Source organism: Lithobates pipiens, unplaced genomic scaffold (genome assembly GCF_037356315.1).
Source record: "Lithobates pipiens isolate NorthernLeopardFrog02 unplaced genomic scaffold, aLitPip1_a1.2 Scaffold_18, whole genome shotgun sequence".
Lineage (NCBI taxonomy): Eukaryota > Metazoa > Chordata > Amphibia > Anura > Ranidae > Lithobates > Lithobates pipiens.
The window spans coordinates 172,395,416-172,419,621 of NW_027507758.1; the positions used below are offsets into that span (position 1 = coordinate 172,395,416).

The 24,206-nt window shown below is 45.0% G+C and overlaps 1 protein-coding gene across 8 annotated transcripts in view; it reads left to right on the forward strand.

The window, feature by feature from the left end:
- Positions 1 to 24,206, forward strand: part of UTRN (utrophin) — a 945,243-nt gene that overhangs the window by 166,199 nt on the left and 754,838 nt on the right. For all 8 annotated transcript variants that reach the window (XM_077486405.1, XM_077486408.1, XM_077486406.1 and 5 more), the window contains one exon: positions 1,580 to 1,672. In XM_077486405.1, the coding sequence (XP_077342531.1) occupies positions 1,580 to 1,672 (93 nt within the window). The remainder of the gene's footprint in view (positions 1 to 1,579; positions 1,673 to 24,206) is intronic.

Below are 24,206 nucleotides of genomic sequence, written 5' to 3' on the forward strand. Positions count from 1 at the left end.
GATGAGATATACAGACACAGTTTCTACCCATTGTCTGGCTGTCATGTTTCCCCAGCTGTCATTAGAAGTGTCTATTCAGGACGTGTATTTAAGCACCCTTCTTCCTTAGGCTATTGTGTCATCTTGTGTTATGTTCCAGCACCACACACTGTAATAGTGTTATACAGCTTTGGCTTCATGCCAGCATTGAAGATACTTTTTAAGTTCCTTCCTTAGGCTGGATTCACATCTATGCAGTTTTGACGGCGCTATATGGGTACCTTAAATAAATAATAATATAATAGATGGGCATCTTAATGAGACACAATGTACGGGGATATGGACAATTGTAGATGACGCACCCACACTCACTCAGGTTGAACTTGGACTGGTGTCTTTATTCAACCTTACTAATTATGTAACTGTGATAGCCAATCAGAGGCTATCACAGCAATCAGGGGATTCAGAAACTGGGTCTCCCAGGTTCATTAGTATGAGACCCCCCAGCTACAATATGCAACAACAATAACAGTTTTTTGTTTTCCTTTTGGGGTACATGTTTTTCATAAATGAATTGTTTCAACACTTTTGCTGGACAGCTTGGTCTGTTGAAGTTGGAAAAAACACATATGCCGTGTACACATGACCGGACTTTTCTACAGCAAAGTTCTGATGGAACGAATCCATCGGACAATTCGATCGTGTGTGGGCTTCATCGGGCCTTTTCTGTCTAAAAATCTGATGGACTTTAGAAATAGAACAGGTTTCAAATCTTTCCACCAGAACCAGTTCCTATCGAGAAAACCGCTCATCTGTATGCAGGTCCGACGGACCAACAACGACGCAAGGGCAGCTATTGGCTACTAGTCATCTCGTTAAACGATCAGACTTTCGTGTGATCGTGTGTAGGCAAGTCCGTTTCAGCAGAACTCCATCAAAGTCAGTCGAAAAAAGTCAGTCAGAGTTCATTCCGACGGAAAGTCCGCTCGTGTGTACGTGGCATTAGGGCCGGTTCACACTGCTGCAATGCGGGAATCCTGCGAATCCACTGCGGGTTCCCGCATCGCATGTTTCCCTGTGGCAGTTCACACTGCCCTATACAAACTGCTGGGGGTGTCAGGTAAAAGTTAATGACACCCCCAAATCAGTTTGAATATCGCAGTGTAATCTGCAAACTCGGACAGGAATCGGACAGGAAAAAAACAGTCTTGTGCGAGTTTGATGCGAATTCAGCCATACGATCTTTATGGCTGAAATCACATCGCACAGAGATCGTATGTGATTTTCACTGCAGTGCGGTGCAAATCACATCCGATCTCTGACATCGCCCCAGTGTGAACCGGCCCTTACTTAACAGGTTCCCTTGCTTCTTTTTACCCACTCGTTTTATTTTGCCAAAATGCTGGAGGAGACAAATCTGAGGTACAGATAACATTGTTTGTGGAGAGTTGCACTGCCTGTGTACACTTTAGGAACCAACCTAAGTAGAATCAGATGCATATGACAACATTTCGGTTTGCTCCTCATAAGATTGTGTTTACATGCAAGCTGTGAAATTGTGTGCATTGTATGAGGAATTCATTTTTTTCTTGTTTTGCAGAGTGGAAAAGCACCAGTGAAGGACCTTTTTACAGATCTCAAAGATGGGAGAAAACTGTTGGATTTGCTTGAGGGCCTCACTGGAACCTCTCTGGTTAGTAACTAGTTAATTTAGTCATGTTCTTCTACATTGTGTTTCTTGGATAGCAATTTAAAGTGGTGTTGCCACCAAAAAATAAAAAAGTGATTAAAAATCTTAAAAAAATGAAAAATAAATAATTGAAATTTTTTATTTTTTTACTCACCTCTAAATACCTGTTGCTAGGGGGTACCTCATAGTCTGCCTTCTTCCTTGCCCAGGCTGGTGACATCACTTCCCTGTCACATGTCCCAGATGACTGTGCGGCGTATCATGGCGCCCTGTGGCGCTCGCGCATGCGCAGTGGGTGCCCGGCTGTGAAGCCACAGCCAGGTGCCCACAGTAAGAATGCCAGCTAGTGATGGCCGAACGGTTCGCCCGGCGGTCGTTTCGCGGCGAATTTCCGACTTTCGCCGTCCGCGGGTTCGAACGCCTTTTTCCGTCGTTCGCCCCGGCGGACTTACGTGTTTAATGTATACAAGAACTTTAACCTTTCGTGACACGTTTATCATGTGTTACAGGACAACCAATTGAGACATGACAGCTCATGGACACTTGGACATTCCCCCTAACCTATAAATACACCCGATCCGGTGGCCATTTTACATTCTTTCTTCTGTCACTGTAGGGAAAGGATCCTGTGTGGAGTAGGGACAGAGAAAACGCTAGCTATTTGGTACACAAAAGTTCTTTTCAGGACTGGTATAGGTGTTAGGTCAGCAGCCTGAGTTTCTTTTGTCAGTTTAGATAAAGGGACAGAGCGCTGTATGCTGCTATTTTAGGGACAGCTCAGCCAGATTAGTCTTTCTTCATCATCATCATCATCATCATCATTAGCTGTTACTATCAGGTCCACAAAAGAGCTGTTCCAGCTAATCGTTCCAGCCTACTCTTTTTTGCCAATTTGTATAGGGACAGGCAGGAAGCAGTGTTGTCAGGCAGTGAGGATAATTTTAAAGACTTGCTGTTACTATTAGTTCCACAAAGGTTCTTTTCAGGACTGGTATCAGTGGTACGGTAATAGGCTTGTACACGTATAATATTCTTTCTTCCAAATATAGAAAGAATATTATACTTGACTGCTGCCCTTCTGCTGCAGTCTGCTAATCATTCACAACTCACTTGTTCCACAAAGCTCTTTATCAGGACTGGTAACTTGGTCTGTCTAGGGTGCTACGGTACATAGGCTTGGGTGCGGTACAGTCTGCTGTTCTGTAAGGACCGCTATCGGTCCACAATACATAGGGTTGCCGTGCACTACTGCTGACCGCTGCCCTATACTGCAGCAGTCCTTCATTGGTATAGGGACTGACGTACAGTCTGCTAATCACTAACACACAACCTGCTTGGTCCACAAAAGTTCTTATAAGGACTGGTAACTTGGTATAGGGTGCTACGGTACATAGGCCTGAGTGCAGTACAGTCTGCTGTTCTGTAAGGACCGCTATCGGTCCACAATACATAGGGTTGCCGTGCACTACTGCTGACCGCTGCCCTATACTGCAGCAGTCCTTCAGCGGTATAGGGACTGACGCACAGTCTGCTAAACACTAACACACAACCTGCTTGGTCCACAAAAGTTCTTATAAGGACTGGTAACTTGGTATAGGGTGCTACGGTACATAGGCCTGAGTGCAGTACAGTCTGCTGTTCTGTAAGGACCGCTATCGGTCCACAATACATAGGGTTGACGTGCACTACTGCTGACCGCTGCCCTATACTGCAGCAGTCCTTCAGCGGTATAGGGACTGACGCACAGTCTGCTAAACACTAACACACAACCTGCTTGGTCCACAAAAGTTCTTATAAGGACTGGTAACTTGGTATAGGGTGCTACGGTACATAGGCCTGAGTGCAGTACAGTCTGCTGTTCTGTAAGGACCGCTATCGGTCCACAATACATAGGGTTGCCGTGCACTACTGCTGACCGCTGCCCTATACTGCAGCAGTCCTTCATTGGTATAGGGACTGACGTACAGTCTGCTAATCACTAACACACAACCTGCTTGGTCCACAAAAGTTCTTATAAGGACTGGTAACTTGGTATAGGGTGCTACGGTACATAGGCCTGAGTGCGTTACAGTCTGCTGTTCTGTAAGGACCGCTATCGGTCCACAATACATAGGGTTGCCGTGCACTACTGCTGACCGCTGCCCTATACTGCAGCAGTCCTTCATTGGTATAGGGACTGACGTACAGTCTGCTAATCACTAACACACAACCTGCTTGGTCCACAAAAGTTCTTATAAGGACTGGTAACTTGGTATAGGGTGCTACGGTACATAGGCCTGAGTGCGTTACAGTCTGCTGTTCTGTAAGGACCGCTATCGGTCCACAATACATAGGGTTGCCGTGCACTACTGCTGACCGCTGCCCTATACTGCAGCAGTCCTTCATTGGTATAGGGACTGACGTACAGTCTGCTAATCACTAACACACAACCTGCTTGGTCCACAAAAGTTCTTATAAGGACTGGTAACTTGGTATAGGGTGCTACGGTACATAGGCCTGAGTGCAGTACAGTCTGCTGTTCTGTAAGGACCGCTATCGGTCCACAATACATAGGGTTGCCGTGCACTACTGCTGACCGCTGCCCTATACTGCAGCAGTCCTTCAGCGGTATAGGGACTGACGCACAGTCTGCTAAACACTAACACACAACCTGCTTGGTCCACAAAAGTTCTTATAAGGACTGGTAACTTGGTATAGGGTGCTACGGTACATAGGCCTGAGTGCAGTACAGTCTGCTGTTCTGTAAGGACCGCTATCGGTCCACAATACATAGGGTTGACGTGCACTACTGCTGACCGCTGCCCTATACTGCAGCAGTCCTTCAGCGGTATAGGGACTGACGCACAGTCTGCTAAACACTAACACACAACCTGCTTGGTCCACAAAAGTTCTTATAAGGACTGGTAACTTGGTATAGGGTGCTACGGTACATAGGCCTGAGTGCAGTACAGTCTGCTGTTCTGTAAGGACCGCTATCGGTCCACAATACATAGGGTTGCCGTGCACTACTGCTGACCGCTGCCCTATACTGCAGCAGTCCTTCATTGGTATAGGGACTGACGTACAGTCTGCTAATCACTAACACACAACCTGCTTGGTCCACAAAAGTTCTTATAAGGACTGGTAACTTGGTATAGGGTGCTACGGTACATAGGCCTGAGTGCGTTACAGTCTGCTGTTCTGTAAGGACCGCTATCGGTCCACAATACATAGGGTTGCCGTGCACTACTGCTGACCGCTGCCCTATACTGCAGCAGTCCTTCATTGGTATAGGGACTGACGTACAGTCTGCTAATCACTAACACACAACCTGCTTGGTCCACAAAAGTTCTTATAAGGACTGGTAACTTGGTATAGGGTGCTACGGTACATAGGCCTGAGTGCGTTACAGTCTGCTGTTCTGTAAGGACCGCTATCGGTCCACAATACATAGGGTTGCCGTGCACTACTGCTGACCGCTGCCCTATACTGCAGCAGTCCTTCATTGGTATAGGGACTGACGTACAGTCTGCTAATCACTAACACACAACCTGCTTGGTCCACAAAAGTTCTTATAAGGACTGGTAACTTGGTATAGGGTGCTACGGTACATAGGCCTGAGTGCAGTACAGTCTGCTGTTCTGTAAGGACCGCTATCGGTCCACAATACATAGGGTTGCCGTGCACTACTGCTGACCGCTGCCCTATACTGCAGCAGTCCTTCATTGGTATAGGGACTGACGTACAGTCTGCTAATCACTAACACACAACCTGCTTGGTCCACAAAAGTTCTTATAAGGACTGGTAACTTGGTATAGGGTGCTACGGTACATAGGCCTGAGTGCGTTACAGTCTGCTGTTCTGTAAGGACCGCTATCGGTCCACAATACATAGGGTTGCCGTGCACTACTGCTGACCGCTGCCCTATACTGCAGCAGTCCTTCATTGGTATAGGGACTGACGTACAGTCTGCTAATCACTAACACACAACCTGCTTGGTCCACAAAAGTTCTTATAAGGACTGGTAACTTGGTATAGGGTGCTACGGTACATAGGCCTGAGTGCAGTACAGTCTGCTGTTCTGTAAGGACCGCTATCGGTCCACAATACATAGGGTTGACGTGCACTACTGCTGACCGCTGCCCTATACTGCAGCAGTCCTTCAGCGGTATAGGGACTGACGCACAGTCTGCTAAACACTAACACACAACCTGCTTGGTCCACAAAAGTTCTTATAAGGACTGGTAACTTGGTATAGGGTGCTACGGTACATAGGCCTGAGTGCAGTACAGTCTGCTGTTCTGTAAGGACCGCTATCGGTCCACAATACATAGGGTTGCCGTGCACTACTGCTGACCGCTGCCCTATACTGCAGCAGTCCTTCAGCGGTATAGGGACTGACGCACAGTCTGCTAAACACTAACACACAACCTGCTTGGTCCACAAAAGTTCTTATAAGGACTGGTAACTTGGTATAGGGTGCTACGGTACATAGGCCTGAGTGCAGTACAGTCTGCTGTTCTGTAAGGACCGCTATCGGTCCACAATACATAGGGTTGCCGTGCACTACTGCTGACCGCTGCCCTATACTGCAGCAGTCCTTCAGCGGTATAGGGACTGACGCACAGTCTGCTAAACACTAACACACAACCTGCTTGGTCCACAAAAGTTCTTATAAGGACTGGTAACTTGGTATAGGGTGCTACGGTACATAGGCCTGAGTGCAGTACAGTCTGCTGTTCTGTAAGGACCGCTATCGGTCCACAATACATAGGGTTGCCGTGCACTACTGCTGACCGCTGCCCTATACTGCAGCAGTCCTTCATTGGTATAGGGACTGACGTACAGTCTGCTAATCACTAACACACAACCTGCTTGGTCCACAAAAGTTCTTATAAGGACTGGTAACTTGGTATAGGGTGCTACGGTACATAGGCCTGAGTGCGTTACAGTCTGCTGTTCTGTAAGGACCGCTATCGGTCCACAATACATAGGGTTGCCGTGCACTACTGCTGACCGCTGCCCTATACTGCAGCAGTCCTTCATTGGTATAGGGACTGACGTACAGTCTGCTAATCACTAACACACAACCTGCTTGGTCCACAAAAGTTTTTATAAGGACTGGTAACTTGGTATAGGGTGCTACGGTACATAGGCCTGAGTGCAGTACAGTCTGCTGTTCTGTAAGGACCGCTATCGGTCCACAATACATAGGGTTGCCGTGCACTACTGCTGACCGCTGCCCTATACTGCAGCAGTCCTTCATTGGTATAGGGACTGACGTACAGTCTGCTAATCACTAACACACAACCTGCTTGGTCCACAAAAGTTTTTATAAGGACTGGTAACTTGGTATAGGGTGCTACGGTACATAGGCCTGAGTGCAGTACAGTCTGCTGTTCTGTAAGGACCGCTATCGGTCCACAATACATAGGGTTGCCGTGCACTACTGCTGACCGCTGCCCTATACTGCAGCAGTCCTTCATTGGTATAGGGACTGACGTACAGTCTGCTAATCACTAACACACAACCTGCTTGGTCCACAAAAGTTTTTATAAGGACTGGTAACTTGGTATAGGGTGCTACGGTACATAGGCCTGAGTGCAGTACAGTCTGCTGTTCTGTAAGGACCGCTATCGGTCCACAATACATAGGGTTGCCGTGCACTACTGCTGACCGCTGCCCTATACTGCAGCAGTCCTTCATTGGTATAGGGACTGACGTACAGTCTGCTAATCACTAACACACAACCTGCTTGGTCCACAAAAGTTTTTATAAGGACTGGTAACTTGGTATAGGGTGCTACGGTACATAGGCCTGAGTGCAGTACAGTCTGCTGTTCTGTAAGGACCGCTATCGGTCCACAATACATAGGGTTGACGTGCACTACTGCTGACCGCTGCCCTATACTGCAGCAGTCCTTCAGCGGTATAGGGACTAAGAGTTTTGTCACAGGGTGATTTAAAAAATGACAGGCAGAGGAAGAGGCAGGCCCTTCCGCAGGGGTGGTAGGGGTAGGGCAGGAGCAACAGCCTTGAGCCAAAGTGGGAAGTTGCAGAAGGTGCGTTCAATTACTTTAAAGGACGCACCAGACTTGGTTGAGTGGCTCACTCAGCCTTATTCTTCTGCACCCTCCTCATCCTCTCGATCTGCACCCTCTTCTTCACTCTCTGCTATGTGCACCCCCAAAGACACTACCACCAACAACACGACCACCACCACCACCACCACATACCTTCCGCTTGAGTCACTGGAATTATTTTCCGATCCATATCAAGAGGACATTTCTGATGCGCAGCCACTCTTGGTATTGGATCAGGAAGAGGAGGTAGCAACAAGCGCTACTCAGCAGTCTGACGCCAGTACCCAGATCAGCCCAAGGAGGAGGTTGGTCCCCGGTGTTGCTGCCTACTCTACTTATAGCGGTGGGGAAGGTGACGTTGATGATGACGTGTCTAGTGATGTCACGTGGGTGCCCACAAGAGAGGAAGAGGAGGGGAGTTCAGAGGGAGATATGGACCAGCAGATAGGGAGGAGAAGCAGCAATGACTTACATTGCACAGCAGGGACAAAGCAGACTGCAAATGTATCAGGAGCGAGTCATCGACCATGTACGGTCACATCTGGCGCTCCCAGGACACCGGCACATGGCTCCGCAGTGTGGGCTTTTTTTAACGTGTCCGCTGCTGACAATAGCGTTGCCATCTGCAATCTTTGCAGTCAACGCGTTAGTCGCGGTAAGCCCAATACTCACCTAGGGACGACCGCCTTAAGAAGGCACATGAGCAGCCATCACCGAGCCCAGTGGGAGCAACGGAACACACAAAGCCACACTGCAGGCTCTCACCGTCCAGCCTCGTCTTCTACTTCTCCTTCTCCTCTCTCCTCACAATTGTCCTCCACTCCACCTTCCATCACGCCAAGCTCACATTTTTCTGCAAAAAGGCAGGCTTCCGTGGGCCTAATGTTTGAGCGTAAAAAAATGATGACGCCGGATAACCCTCTTGCCCAACGGTTGGCGGCTGGCTTGTCAGAACTCATAGCCCGCCAACTACTGCCATATAAACTGGTGGACTCGGAGGCCTTTCGCAAATTTGTGGCCATTGGAACACCACAATGGAAGGTCCCAGGAAGGAAGTATTTCTCAGAGAAGGGCATCCCAGAGCTATATGGCCATGTTCAGCGGCAAGTGAATGTATCTCTGGCACACAGTGTCGGTGCCAAGATACATCTGACCACAGACACGTGGTCTAGCAAACACGGGCAGGGAAGGTATATCAGTTTTACTGCCCACTGGGTGAACCTTCTGACGGCCGTCAAGCATGTAACCCGTGGCACCCGTGTAGATTTGGTTTTACCGCCACGGATTGCATGCAGGCCTGACTCTTCTTCTCCTCCTCCTACTCCATCCTCCTCCCTCTCCTCCTCAGCTGCCTCCTCCTTTTCCGCTGCTAGCGTCTCTTCCACTGCACCGCCCAAGCTCCCCAGAACCTATTCCACATGCCAGGTGAGACGTTGCCATGCCGTGCTGCGTCTGTTGTGCCTGGAAGCAAAGAGCCACACTGGCCCGGCACTCCTTTCAGCTTTGCGTTCACAGGCAGATGAGTGGCTAACACCGCTCAATTTGACAGTTGGTAAAGTGGTGTGTGACAACGGTGCCAATCTGCTTAGCGCATTGAAACAGGGCAAAATCACGCACGTGCCGTGCATGGCACACGTCTTAAACTTGGTCGTGCAGCGATTCCTTGTCAAATACCCTGGGGTCCAGGACATCTTGCGGCAGGCAAGGAAAATCTCGGCCCATTTCAGAAGATCTTACACGGCCATGGCTCGCCTTGCTGACATTCAGCGGCGACACCATCTGCCGGTCAGACGTCTTATTTGCGATTGCCCGACGCGATGGAACTCAACCTTCTATATGCTTGATAGGCTGCTCCAGCAGAAACGTGCAGTTAACGTCTACCTGTATGAACTCTGCGAAAGAAACGGTTCTGGGGAGCTGGGTTTTTTTTCACCGCGCCAGTGGCTGCTCATGCGCGACACATGCAGACTTCTGCGGCCATTTGAGGAGATCACCAAACTGGTCAGTCGCAGCCATGGCGCCATCAGTGACATGGTACCTTATGCCTTCTTTCTGGAGCGTGCATTGCGTCGTGTCATTGATCAGGCTGTGGAGGAGCAGGAGCGGGAAGATGAGGAAGTCGCAATGCTGGATGAATTCCCAGGGGGGGCTACTCTATCTGAGACAAGTCAACAACAGGAGTCTGATGAGGAGTCAGAGGAGGATGGTGCCGGGGCGGATGAGCAGGAGCAAGAAGAGCATGCTTTAAACCTTTCTGGGATCCCTGTTGTGCGAGGATGGGGAGAGGAGAATGAAGAGGACGACATTATCCTGGATGATGAGCAGGAGCCAGGCCACCACACCGCTTCCACTTTAGTGCAAATGGGGGCCTTCATGCTCCAGTGTTTTAATAGGGACCCCCGTATAAAAAGCATGAGGGTCAAGGACCAGTACTGGGTGGCAACGTACTTAGACCCCCGGTACAAACACAAAATGGCGGAAATGTTACCGCCGTCGCAGAGGGCTGTCAGAATGCAGCACTTCCAGGCCTTGCTTCGAGAAATGCTGCATTCTGCTTTTGCGTGCGCTGGCAGAGGAGCAATTCCCACTCCCAGAGAAGGATTTGCGGGTACCAATCCAACAGCGCCTGCAAGAAGAGGCCGGTTTGAAGATGTGTTGGTGACTTCGGATATGAGGTCATTCTTTCAGCCGACCCATCGACAGGTGTCATCCGGATCCAGCATCAGGGAACGCCTAGACCGTCAGGTGTCCGACTACATTGGGTTAACGGCCGATGTGGACGCTCTGAGGAGTGATGAACCCCTAGACTACTGGGTGGGCAGGCTTGACCTCTGGCCAGAGCTTGCCCAATTTGCAATCGAACTGTTGGCTTGCCCCTCATCCAGTGTCCTGTCCGAAAGGACGTTCAGCGCAGCAGGGGGGATTGTGACCGATAAGCGTACTCGCCTAGCTCACCACAGTGTTAACTACCTCACATTTCTAAAAATGAATGAGGCATGGATCTCGGAGGAATTCAACACATGTGATCAGTAGACCATGTATATGTCTATAAACAATTTTTGGAATCAAGCACACAGACCTTCTTAATTCATTTGGCTCACTTCCCTGACCCAAAAAAGCACACCGTACTATATGCCCCTACCCTCCTCTTTGAAGAGGTTGAGCGGTGTCATATTTCTACTGGGGCTGCTTATTATGAGGGGTTCCCACCATCCCTGTGCTGTGCTGACTTCCTCCTGGGTGTTCTTATTATGAGGGGCTCCCACCATCCCTGTGCTGTGCTGACTTCCTCCTGGGGGTTCTTATTATGAGGGGATCACACCATCCCTGTGCTGTGCTGACTTCCTCCTGGGGGTTCTTATTATGAGGGGATCACACCATCCCTGTGCTGTGCTGACTTCCTCCTGGGGGTTCTTATTATGAGGGGATCACACCATCCCTGTGCTGTGCTGACTTCCTCCTGGGGCTGCTTACGGTGCTGCTGTCAGCGCTGTATGTCACGGAGCTGCTGTCAGCGCTGTATGTCACGGAGCTGCTGTCAGCGCTGTATGTCACGGAGCTGCTGTCAGCGCTGTATGTCACGGAGCTGCTGTCAGCGCTGTATGTCACGGAGCTGCTGTCAGCGCTGTATGTCACGGAGCTGCTGTCAGCGCTGTATGTCACGGAGCTGCTGTCAGCGCTGTATGTCACGGTGCTGCTGTCAGCGCTGTATGTCACGGAGCTGCTGTCAGCGCTGTATGTCACGGAGCTGCTGTCAGCGCTGTATGTCACGGAGCTGCTGTCAGCGCTGTATGTCACGGAGCTGCTGTCAGCGCTGTATGTCACGGAGCTGCTGTCAGCGCTGTATGTCACGGTGCTGCTGTCAGCGCTGTATGTCACGGAGCTGCTGTCAGCGCTGTATGTCACGGAGCTGCTGTCAGCGCTGTATGTCACGGTGCTGCTGTCAGCGCTGTATGTCACGGAGCTGCTGTCAGCGCTGTATGTCACGGTGCTGCTGTCAGCGCTGTATGTCACGGAGCTGCTGTCAGCGCTGTATGTCACGGAGCTGCTGTCAGTGCTGTATGTCACGGAGCTGCTGTCAGCGCTGTATGTCACGGAGCTGCTGTCAGCGCTGTATGTCACGGAGCTGCTGTCAGCGCTGTATGTCACGGTGCTGCTGTCAGCGCTGTATGTCACGGAGCTGCTGTCAGCGCTGTATGTCACGGAGCTGCTGTCAGTGCTGTATGTCACGGAGCTGCTGTCAGCGCTGTATGTCACGGAGCTGCTGTCAGCGCTGTATGTCACGGAGCTGCTGTCAGCGCTGTATGTCACGGTGCTGCTGTCAGCGCTGTATGTCACGGAGCTGCTGTCAGCGCTGTATGTCACGGAGCTGCTGTCAGCGCTGTATGTCACGGAGCTGCTGTCAGCGCTGTATGTCACGGAGCTGCTGTCAGCGCTGTATGTCACGGAGCTGCTGTCAGCGCTGTATGTCACGGTGCTGATGTCAGTGCTCTGTATTACGGTGCTGCTGTCAGTGCTCTGTATCTCCTGCACCCTCTTGTTTGCCTACCCTGGTCCCTGACCTTCCCTCTCCTCCATTGCCTTCATTAGCTCCATAGTCCTGAATTGTCAGAACAATTTCCCAAATAAAAAAAAAATGCTTGTAGTTATCGATCCCAAATTCACCTCATACATGTATTATGCTATTGTCCAGGTGGTGGGACTACGTGCTACCCCCTAATAATTACCCCGTGGCCGCAAATTCGACCTAAAGGTTTGCGAAATTCGCCTCCCATTGAAGTCAATGGAGCCCGCGGCGAACGGTCGTTTTCGCGAACGTTTGTGCCCGTTCGCGTTTCGCGTTCGCGAAACGTCCCGTCGGAAGTTCGTCCATCACTAATGCCAGCACCAGGAGCAGAGCGGGGAACGAGGGGGGGGGGGCTTCGTTCCCCCGCATCGCTGGACCCTGGGACAGGTAAGTGTGCGATTATTAAAAGTCAGCAGCTGCAGTATTTGTAGCTGCTGACTTTTAATTTTTTTTTTTTTTTAGGGGCACCCCACTTTAAGTCTAATCGTCACACTAAAAAGATATGATTTATGAGTGTGCATGTATTGCAAAGATGTACTGAAGGGGCACACACCACATAACTCGATCACATCTGCTGGTAAATTTTACATATGGCAATATATGACTTTGTTGGCACCCAAAGCCAATCTATCCCTCGGCTGTTGGGTGCTGACACCGCCATCTTTGGTGAGGAAGATGGCCCACTGTTGACTCACCGACAGTCCCATTCACTTTAACGGGGTGGCTGGTGATGTAATGGTGACACAACAAGGTGAGGGACGTGGTGGCAGCAGGTGAATGGATACCCACTAACAGGCGCTGCCATGATGGATCTGAAATGACAGGTGCTTTTTAAATGTAAATACTCATTCCTGCAGGTAGTGTGAATTTGTGTGAATGAATCAATGCAGTGCATGTTATCTCAGCTTGCAGAGTTTGGATTCATTGAATGAGTTTACCAAAATGTAAATACTGCAGAATATACAGCCTCATGCTACATACCTAAGCTCCATTTCATGCTGAATAAACTACATTATTAATGTATCTTAAATAGAAAACTATATTTAGATGGATTTTTACTCCAAAAGTATTTTATTAAAATAAATTTGATTAAAAAAAAATCTGATTAAAATAATAAAAAAAAAATCTGATTTAAATTTAAAAAAAATCTGATTATTATTATTATTATTTTTTAATATCATCGATTTTTATCCCCCCCGATCAAGAACACATCTAGGATGGTCCCATTTGCTGAATATAAATGTCTGCCATTTGTTTTAGCTGAACAATCTACCAATAAAAAGTGAAAAAAGCTTTCAATGGTGTATCTCCATAACAAAAATGTATCCCTTTGCTATGCTAATATCAGCTCATATGCCCATTCTAGAACAATTGTTCCTTCAACATGCATGATTATAGCAGCATAGCAATAGCGGATATGTTCAAACAACCCTAGCACTGGTATTATCTTGGAAGAATAATAGTGCACACCTCCCAACTTTTTAAGATGGGAATGAGGGACACCTCTCAGCAAAAGTACGCAGGCATAGGACATACCCCTTGCCACGCCCCCTTAAAGGAGAATTGTCAAAAAAAACAAGAGTTGTTAAACCCACAAGTGCTTTTTTTACCACTACTATTCCTTTATATTGGCTTTTGGAATTTACAAATGCAGCAAATTAGAAATCAGATGAAAGAGTTGGTGCTGGAAAACACTTTTTGATAGATAAGAAGTGCATTTTAAATACAGCTATAGAGATCAGACCAAAATGAGGGAACAGCAGCGCACATGAAAAAAAAAACCCAGCAGTGCACATGAAATTGGAACATACTGCAATCTATATATGCATTTTTAGGATGCAGCACAGCAATGCATTTAACTTGTATTATCGTGCAATGGGGGTTATTTACAAAAGGCAAATCCACTTTGCACTGCAAGTGCACTTGGAAGTGCAATCACTGTAAAGATCTGAAATGAGTGGAAGCTCTGCTGATTTTATCATATAATCATGTGCAAGCTAAAATGCTGTTTTTTATATTCCTTGCATGTCCCCCTCGGATCTACAGCAACTGCACTTATAGTGCAAAGTGGATTTGCCTTTCGTAAATAACCCCTATTGTCCGGACATGGTACTGCAGATTATAAAGTGTGTGACCAGACTGGGCTGGAGTCACACCTTTGTGCTTCATGCTTTTTCCATTGCAGTCAATGAAATGCATACAAACGATCAGAATATCGTACGAAAAAACAGCTTTCAAAGCAATCGTACAATAATCTCATTAGTACAAAACTTTCGTCTGAAGGGATAAACACAAAACGTTTCCTCCTACGATCTGTTTTTTTTTAGTTTAATCAGTACAGTTTTCATCCGAAAATACCATGCAAATACATAACATCACTTTAGAATTTTTATTCTGTCGTTCGAGAATTTTTGTACTTTACTAACCTATTCATTTTCACTATGGAGGCTTGTATCCCAAAAAATAATGGACGTTCAATCATCGTGTGTACTAGGCTTTAGACTTGCATCTGGGATGGGCGTTATGATGTGTATTGAAGGCATGTTAAAGTACAACAAACATGCATGCTGGTACATTTCCAGTGATTTGAATAGGAAACACATTTGGAGAAAAACACACAGGTGTAAATTTAGCTGAACATTTTGCTATTGTTTGCCTTAAAAATGATTAAGGGTCCACTTAGCCCTTGTACACACGGTCGGAGATTCCGACAACCAAATCCGTAGAATTTTGTCCGCCGGATTTTGTCCGAAACTGTTACATACACACGTTCGGACAAAGTTGTCGGAAAATCCGATCTTTCAGAACGTGATGACGTAATTTTGTTACGATGGGACTACGTTCAGGCTAGTAGCCAATAGCTTTGATGTAGGAATTTGATCTGAGCATGTGTAGCACTTTGTCCGATCGGAATTCTCTACACATGATCGGAGTATATCCGATCGGAGAAGTTTGTCGGAAAATATTTCCAGCAAGTTGGAAAATTTGGTCCGACGGAAACAGTCCGATGCATACCACACACAGTCGGAATATCCGACAAACCGCTCCGATCGGACACATTCCGACGGAATCTCCGACCTTGTGTACAAGGGCTTACACTTCTCTGGTACATTACTACAATGAATGTTAACACATATTACATGTTGCGATTTTGAATTGTACTCCAATAAACTAAGGCCGCGTACACACGCGGGGACTGTTCGCTCAACTTTGTTTGTCAAACAGTTTCAGCGGACAGTCCGCTCAAACTTAGCATGGACGGACTTGCCCACACACGATGAACGAACAGTCCGCTGAAACCGTGCGCGATGACGTGAACGGCACGTACGACGGGACTAGAAAACGACGTCCTATACACTGCAATGCAACCTTCGGCGTGTAAATCCTTTCTGAGCATGCGCGGAACTTAGTTTGACGAACAAGCCTACACACGAGGGGACTGTTCGCTGAAACAAAGTTTCAGCGGACAGTTTTTCGGAAATTCCGAAAAACTTTGTTCAGCAGACTGTTCGCTGAAACTGTCCGCTGAAAGCCCACACACGAGCGGACTGTCCGCTGAAACACTGTTCAGCGGACAAAGTTGAGCGAACAGTCCCCGCTTGTGTACGCGGCCTAAGGCTAAACATATGTGACACACATGCATTGCAGCACGCCGCAACATAGTAATGAACTAAGGTATTGCTTACTATGACACCCAATAAACTACTGATGTCCAATAAATGGAGTGGCAAGTGGCCACATAACAAGGCTCTGTAAGCATAGGAAACCAGGGTCTCACAGCCCAGCAGGAGGAAGGCTTTGGCCCTGTAGGGGCACAGACAGCAATAAAAACTGCCAGTTCTAACCTATCTCCACTCCATCTCCATCTGTCCAAAACCTTGCCTTTAGTTGTACTTTAAGTATCTATACTTAAAGTATATGTGAACCCTCGCCTTGTAAAACAACTCATTTAAAACAGAAGTGAAATGCATTTGTGTATACATATAAAAAACATGCATTTTCCTTTTTTTTCCATGTGATCACATACCTTCTGTTCTCTGCATAGAGAGGTGAGGGTGGAGAAACAACAGTACAATGATCTTCCCAGTAAATGGCTGTGCTGAGGGGCTGTGTAGGAAGATTTCTGATCATTGGAGAAGAGCACACCGAGTTCCCAGCACAGCTAGAAAACTGACCAGGCTGTTCTCTCATGCCTAGTGTTGTCAGTTTTTTTTAAACTAGGAAAGCAGAGGGAATGGCAGGAGCAACCAGGAATTTCACACAAAGGAAGCAATACAGAGAGAACAGGATAGTCTCTCAACCAAGTACATGGTACAGCAGGCACAAATCAGGGATATGAAATGTTGGGTACTCTTTAAGGCTTTCACTTCTATGCATTTTTTGTGCTTTTTGCATTTTGCAAATTTACACTACAGAATGTGTTCCATAGGAAACCATGGTAAATGGACTGTAGTGCAAATCTGCAAAATGCATAGGTGTGAATCCAGCCTTACTGTACCTTCTTCTGATTGGTTATTTGGTTATAAGATATTCTTGATAGCCATTCATAAAGTCTCAGACTGCAAATACATTTTTATAATGATGGATCATTTAAGGAAAATATCTGTTTTGTTTAGAGCCTGATTAGCTTAATGATTGGCCATGTTTTGACTCTCATGACTGTTGCAGGCAATTACTGTGAGATCTAGACACAATATTTTCTGAGCTTCATGTTGTATCCTTTGGTTAGATTGTAAGGTGTTTTTACTAAGAGATTGGCATATGTGGGAATATGTCATCAGGATGAACCGGGATGGCCCAATTCCTAAAAATCTTTGCGTATAATGCTTTGCTTTTAATGTTGTATGTAATGAAAAAATAGTTTGTTAAAGAAGAAGTACTGCTTTCCCAATGCTGTGACTGTCAGGGACAGTTGATAGAGGGCTCAGTGGAGGATAGACGGATATCTCCCTTGCTGGCGTTCTTGAGACCATAGCTACCTATCTATAGCCAAGCCATTTATACTGCATGGCCCAAAGGAAATAGTTTGCTGCAGTTGTACATTTCTTCTGCTTCTTACAATGCAAGTCTGTGGGCCAGATCTAAAAGAAAATGCAAAATGGCATGGAGAATTTGCTATAAAGAGAATTGTAGATCTTCTATGCTATCTGCTAAAGCATGCACACATTTCCATGTTTGCAGTGTGCATTAAAATCAAACATGCTCAGATTCTGTAGTATAGGCCAAAACAAAGGAGCAGCATCCTAAAAGTCATTCTTCATGTTGTCACAGCAAATAAGACTGCTTATATGGATTTTTTATTTTTTTTGTAATAACAGGCATTCGCAGTTTAGCAGTTCATGAAATAATGTAAGCGTACCTGCCATGGCCAAAGTCTGCACTTCTGCACATGTGTGTAATACATATACATGCTCACTGCGATACCCACAACAAAGCGTGCATACAAGCTGTTTTTTTTAAAGGGCATTTCCAATTTCGCAGCCAAATTGGGATAACATAACATCTATGCTCTATTTCTTACATGTCTCCATTCACATAACTTATATTATTATAAGTTAAGAAATTCACCTTCACCTTTTTCAGAAGCTCTATTCTGGACCCTCCTGTAAGGAAAAACCCTAGGTAGTCCTCTTTGTTTATGAGAGGGGGATGGGTAGCCGTGTTTTCCATAATTAACTCTGTCCGTATGGTGCAGGCAAATCTTTATTATCAATTGTAACCAAATTTGAACACAAGGGGGTTGATTTACTAAAGGCAAATCCACTCTGCACTACAAGTGCACTGCAAGAGCACCTGAAAGTACACTTGTAAGTGCAGTCGATGTAGATCACTGTAGATCCGAGGGGAAGCTCAGAAACTAGGGGAAGCTCTGCTCATTTTATCATCCAATCATGTGCAAGCAAAAATGCCCTTTTTTATTTTCCTTGCATGTCCCCCTCAGAGCTACAGCGACTGCGCTTACAAGTGCACTTGCATTGCACTTCCAAGTAATAAACCCCTGGGTGTCCTAACAAAGTTTTAAAGGTGTATGGGCTGAACTACTTGCATTATATGTTAATGACGACATACTTAGGACAGGCTCATTTTAACATTATTCAAAAAACCTTGCAGTCAGCCATGGTTCTCCCTCCTGAGGAACATCTAGTACAGCCTTTCTCAACATAGAGGAACCCTTAAAATAACTTTCAGGTCTATGGGAACCCTAGCTAAAAACTACTATATCTACTCATGATACATTTGTGTGATGGTCAGTGGGAAGAATGCTCCTTACACTTGTGGTCATTGGGAAGAAATACCCCCTTATAAAATGGCTAAAAGATCAATGGCATCAGTGGGAACTTATTTGAAAGGAGAAATTGCTCGTTGCTCAAGGAACCCCTAACAACCTCTGGAGGAACCCTAGGTTTCCACAGAACCCTGGTTGAGAAACCCTGATCTAGTAGGTAAGAAATGTTTTACATTTTTTTAGTTAGGCTTTGGAGATGGGAACCCATAACAAACATATGGGGGGTGGCGGGGGGGGGGGGGGGGGGGGTTTCAAATTTGACTGCAAAGGAGGAAATAGGTTTTAAGTCATATCTGAAGCTAAACTCAGATATGAGGTTCTCTGTTAAAAACTTAGATATAAAGAACCCAGGTTAATGTGGTTCTGTAATCAATATTAATGTAAGAGCAAGCAGTTTAGGTACCTGAAATTGATATGGTACCTCTTACAGTCCCTGTACAGAAGAGCCGGAGTCTAGGAGGAAGAAGCATTTGATGTCCTGACAAGAAGCATGCTAATAATAAGAACAAATAGCGTAAGGACAGATGCGCTCACCACTGTTCAGGTTCTTCTTTCACTATCCAGTCACAGACTGGCACAAGTTCAGGATGGCCTGGGCTCACAGGAAGTGGGTTGAATAGTGCTGACTGTCAGACTTCGGCCCATTCACACTGGGTTCCCATGCAGAGTGTTTTGACAGCCCATCCATTTGAATGGCTTGTTAAACTCAGCGAACCACCCAAAAAGTTGTGTTTACACTCCTTTAAAAACGCACTGCACGGTACTGCAGTATCATGCGATTTGGTGTCTGCAAACGCCCTGCCTTTGCGATCTGTGATTGGGGTGCTGTTAACAATACATTGGCACTTGCACACAGATTGCAAGAGCATTGTGTTTGAACTTGTTGTGGGAAATGATCATGGAACTCGCCTTTCCCACACCGGATTCTGGTATGAACAGCCCTGAGTATATCTAGTAGGCAGAAATAAAATACTGTATAGGGAAATTTTAAATCGAAAGAGAATATTGTTGCATAATCTGGTTTTGTTATGTTCTTTTAATAGGCTATTCATGTTTATCTTGTTATTTTTGGCTGAACTTCTACTTTAATGATATCAGTGTGCACTGCATTGTTCCTATATGACTTACACAAAATAGCTATCAGATGTCAGCTGAAACATTTAGGGAAAAATCCCAATTTTATTGTTGGTATACCACCACCTAGCTGGTGTACATTCAAACGCTGAAGTGCATAATGCTTTTCACATTGGTTAGTGAATTACCCATATTTACATTATCATAGTTATGAGAATTAAAAGAACTTGGCAAGTACTTTGAGAGTATAATTTGATTGTTTGGTCAGCTCTGAAGGTGCCAGTGTGACAATGTATAGCCTTTTTTGCATAAATCAAAAATGTAACCACTTGACTGCCGGAAGATTTACCCTCCTTTATGACCAGGCCATTTTTTGCGATACGGCACTGTATTACTTTAACAATTGCGTGGTCATGCAACAATGTACCCAAATACAATTTATGTCATTTTTTTCCCCCACAAATAGAGCACTGTTCAAAAAAGACAGAAAAAAACAAACAATACTTTTTTACTTTCCGCTATAAAACATATCCAATAAAAAAAATAAAACAAATTTCTTCATAAATTTAGGCCAATATGTATTATGCTACATATTTTTGGTAAAAAAAAAAAATCACAATAAGTGTATATTGATTGGTTTGCACTAAGTTATAGCGTCTACAAACTATGGGATATATACTGGAATTTTTATTTATTTTTTATACTAGTAAAGGCGGCTATCAGCGACTTATAGCTGGGCTGCTATATTGCAGTGGATATTATGACACGCTAACTGACATTTTTTACACTTTGTGGGAACTAGTGACACTAATACAGTGATCAGTGCTAAAAGTATGCACTGACACTATATTGGCTTGGAAGGGGTTAAACATTTAGGGCGATCAAAGGGTTAAATGTGTGCCTAGCCAGTGTTTTGTGTATTATATGTCATGCTTTTACTAAGGGATGGGATGGATTTTCTTTCCCTGCTTTGGAGGACAAAGCCCCTGCCAGGACAAAGCTCTGCCTTGCTTACATAGGCAGAGCTTCGTCCTGTGTCTCTCCTCGGCAATCAGCGGGTGCCAGCGAACATCCATGGGCCAGCACCCGCCGATTGGCTTCTGCTGTGACAAATCACAGTAGAAGCAACATATACATATATGTGATTTTTCACGACGCAGGCGCCCTATAGCAGATTTACATTATACTGCTCGGCAAGCGGTACATAGAGCCATAATGATTGGTTCAACTACTGTACAAACACAGTACCCATACAAGGATTGAAATTCAGCCGATCCCTACTGAACTTGACAAATTTTGATCCATGTATGCCCGGCTTTACATAGAAACTTCTTTATAAGTGCATACTAGTTAAAGCTACTGCAGTAAATCTCACTGCACCAAAACAGAAAAAAACAAGCATAACTGTACCCTGGGAAAATGAAGACTGGCTGCTGTACAGACAGCTGTCAGGCTGGAAAGACATTCTTTCAGTAACCACCTTCCTGTCTGAAATTTTAATTAAAGACAATGTTCTATCGTTCTGAATTCAGCTATTCCCCCCCCAAGCAAATGATCTAGTAGGCAGAATGTTATGTTCATGGCACTGAAACTCATATACACATTGTCATATTCAGGTATGTTTAATGAAGCACAGCCCAGATGCAGCACAGTTTTTATCTATTATAAATAAGCATCTCCTAAGCAGTAGTTAAAAGAGAAGTATGGCAATTCAGGCTAGGTCTGATGCTGCATCTGTCCCCCCGCTGCCTATAAGACCAAGAACTGAGTGATTAAGGACTGCTGATCACTCAGTTCTTGGTCTTTAGTGAGGAGGAAGCTGGTTACTATCAGTGACTACTCTCTGTTCTGCCCCTCCAGCACACACTGGAGCGCCAGGCTTCATATGAACAGCTGGCTCAGGTTCTCAGCAGCGTCCTGAGAGGCTTGGCCAGCTGCTGGTGTGGCATCAAGCATCTGGGTGGATCCCGACAGTAAAGTCTGGATCCCTTCAGATTTGGACAAATGACGATCTCACCATTTTGATTTTTACCTACAGGCAAGCTTATAATAAAGTTTTTGACAAAAAAAATGAATGTTTGGTACAGCGCTCTACCACTACGACTATAAGGCCTCATGCACACTGGACGTTAAAATAACGTTATAAAAACTCCAGTAGCTTTGCAGTGAGTTTTTCAATGTTTTTTAAAATGTTTTGCAATAGCTTTTTTAGCGTTTATTAGCGTTTTTTTTTCAATGAATTAAAAACTTCATAAAACCCTGGTGAGCCGTGGTTTTGAGCATTTATCAGCATTTTTTGATGTTAGAACATTTTTTACAGGTGAAAAACTCCTCTCAGAACCCACTAGTTTTTATTTATTTTTTTAAAGCCAAAAAACGCCCCCAGCCAAAAACTGCTGATCACATGTGCATGGACACATAGGATAACATGATGGGGAGTCTAATGATTGTAGAAGCTGTTTTTGGCTGTAGACGTTTTTCCTTTTTTTTCAGGCCTCATGCACACTGGACGTTAAAATAACGTTATAAACATGTAGCTTTGCAGTGTGTTTTTCAACTTTTTTCAACATTTTTGCAATAGTGTTTTTTTTAGCATTTATTAGCATTTTTTGGCGTTTTTATGCATTAGTGTTTTTTAGCATTTTTTTTAAAGAAATTTTTTTTTTTTTTTTTTAATGGATCAAAAAACGTTAAAAACACCGGTGAGCAATGTTTTCGAGCGTTTATCAATGTTTATCAGCATTAGAGCGTTTTTACAGCTGAAAAACGTCTCTCAGAACCCACTAGTTTTTTTTTTTTTTTTTACTGCTCAAAAACGCCACTGCCCAAAACTGCTGATAACAGCCTATGTGTGCATGGACACATAGGATAACATGATGGGGAGTTTAATAACTGTAGAAAAAAATATCTACAGCCAAAAACAGCTGCTGTAAAAATGTAAAAAAAGTCCAGTGTGCATGAGGCCTTATACTGTGGCAGGTCAGCAAGATCCCACTAGCCGTCGTAACTATGTCGGCTTGTGGGATCGGGATAGCAGGCGCTGCACAGCAGGGGTGCCAATGCTCGTGGCCGCCGGTCGCGATGACCAACGGGGAGCACGAGAGGCGTGACAGATCATGAGTTCCTAATAGCTAGGAACAACGATGTATCGCTTCCTCTAGGTCAATCCCCTCCCTCTACAGTTAGAAACACACACAGGGAACACAGTTAACCCCTCGATCGCCCCCTAGTGTTACCCCTTCCCTGCCAGTGACATTTTTACAGTAATCAGTGCATTTTTATAGCACTGATCACTGTATAAATGCCAATGGTACCAAAAATGTGTCAAAGGTGTCTGATGTGTCCACCATAATATCGCAGTCCTGATAAAAATCGCAGATCACCACCATTACTAGTAAAAAAATAATAATAATAAAAATGCTATAAATCTATCCCCTATTTTGTAGACACTTTAACTTATAACTTTTGCGCAAACCAATCAAAAATCGCTTATTGTAATTTTTTTTAAATTTTTTTCCAAAAATATGTAGTAGAATACATATCGGCCCAAACTGAGAAAAAATTGGGATATTTATTATAGCAAAAAGTATAAAATATTGTGCTTTTTTTCAAAATTGTTGCTCTTTTGTTTATAGCGCAAACAATAAAAAACGCAGAGGCGATCAAATACCACCAAAAGAAAGCTCTATTTGTGGGAAAAAAGGACGTCACTTTTTTTTGGGTGCAACGTTGTACGACTGCGCAATTGTCAGTTAAAGAGACGCAGTGCCAAAATGCAAAAAGTGTCCTGTCATTCAGCAGCCAAACCATCCGTGGCTGAAGTGGTTAAAAACAAATACAATGTGTATGAATAAATAATAGACAGCAATAAGTACTATAAGTCAAAACACCATTGTGATACATATAGCAGTGATAACCAGGGATTTACGTTTCTGCTATATATATATATATATATATATATATATATATATATATATATATATATTTTTTTTTTTTGTACTTAGACAATATTTGCTTATCCTGGAGTCCAGCTTTAATTCAGAGCTACTGTATATATATCACCTTTCTAGTTGTGCAGTATGAAAGTCTGGCTATAGAGAATTATCGGTCCTTTTGCAGTTTACAAACAATAAATAAATGTATGTATTCCGATTGTGTTTGCCCAGGATTTTGCTTTAAGCCACATGCCAACAAGAACCTTATGATAAGGTCTAATATATGTTTAGCGGACAGTGAATATTTCCACATCTACTTTGATGAATGTAGCTGACAATAAAGTGTGTGTACATAAAATGCACACAATTGCTTCAGTATTTGTCTAACCCCCTGCCATAGCTCAGCTGCTTGCATTCCATAGATTTACTGCTGCTTTAAAGTGGTTCTTAAGCCACTCTAACCTGTATACACCATCAGCACTGCCTCCTATTGTAGTATCCTCCTCTGTGTGTGATTTATAAAAATAAATGCTGCAAATACCTAATTTCATTGCCGAGATTGCGATCAAATGACTGGCCAGCTTTCTCCTTTCCTGCTCTGACAGATGCAGTGG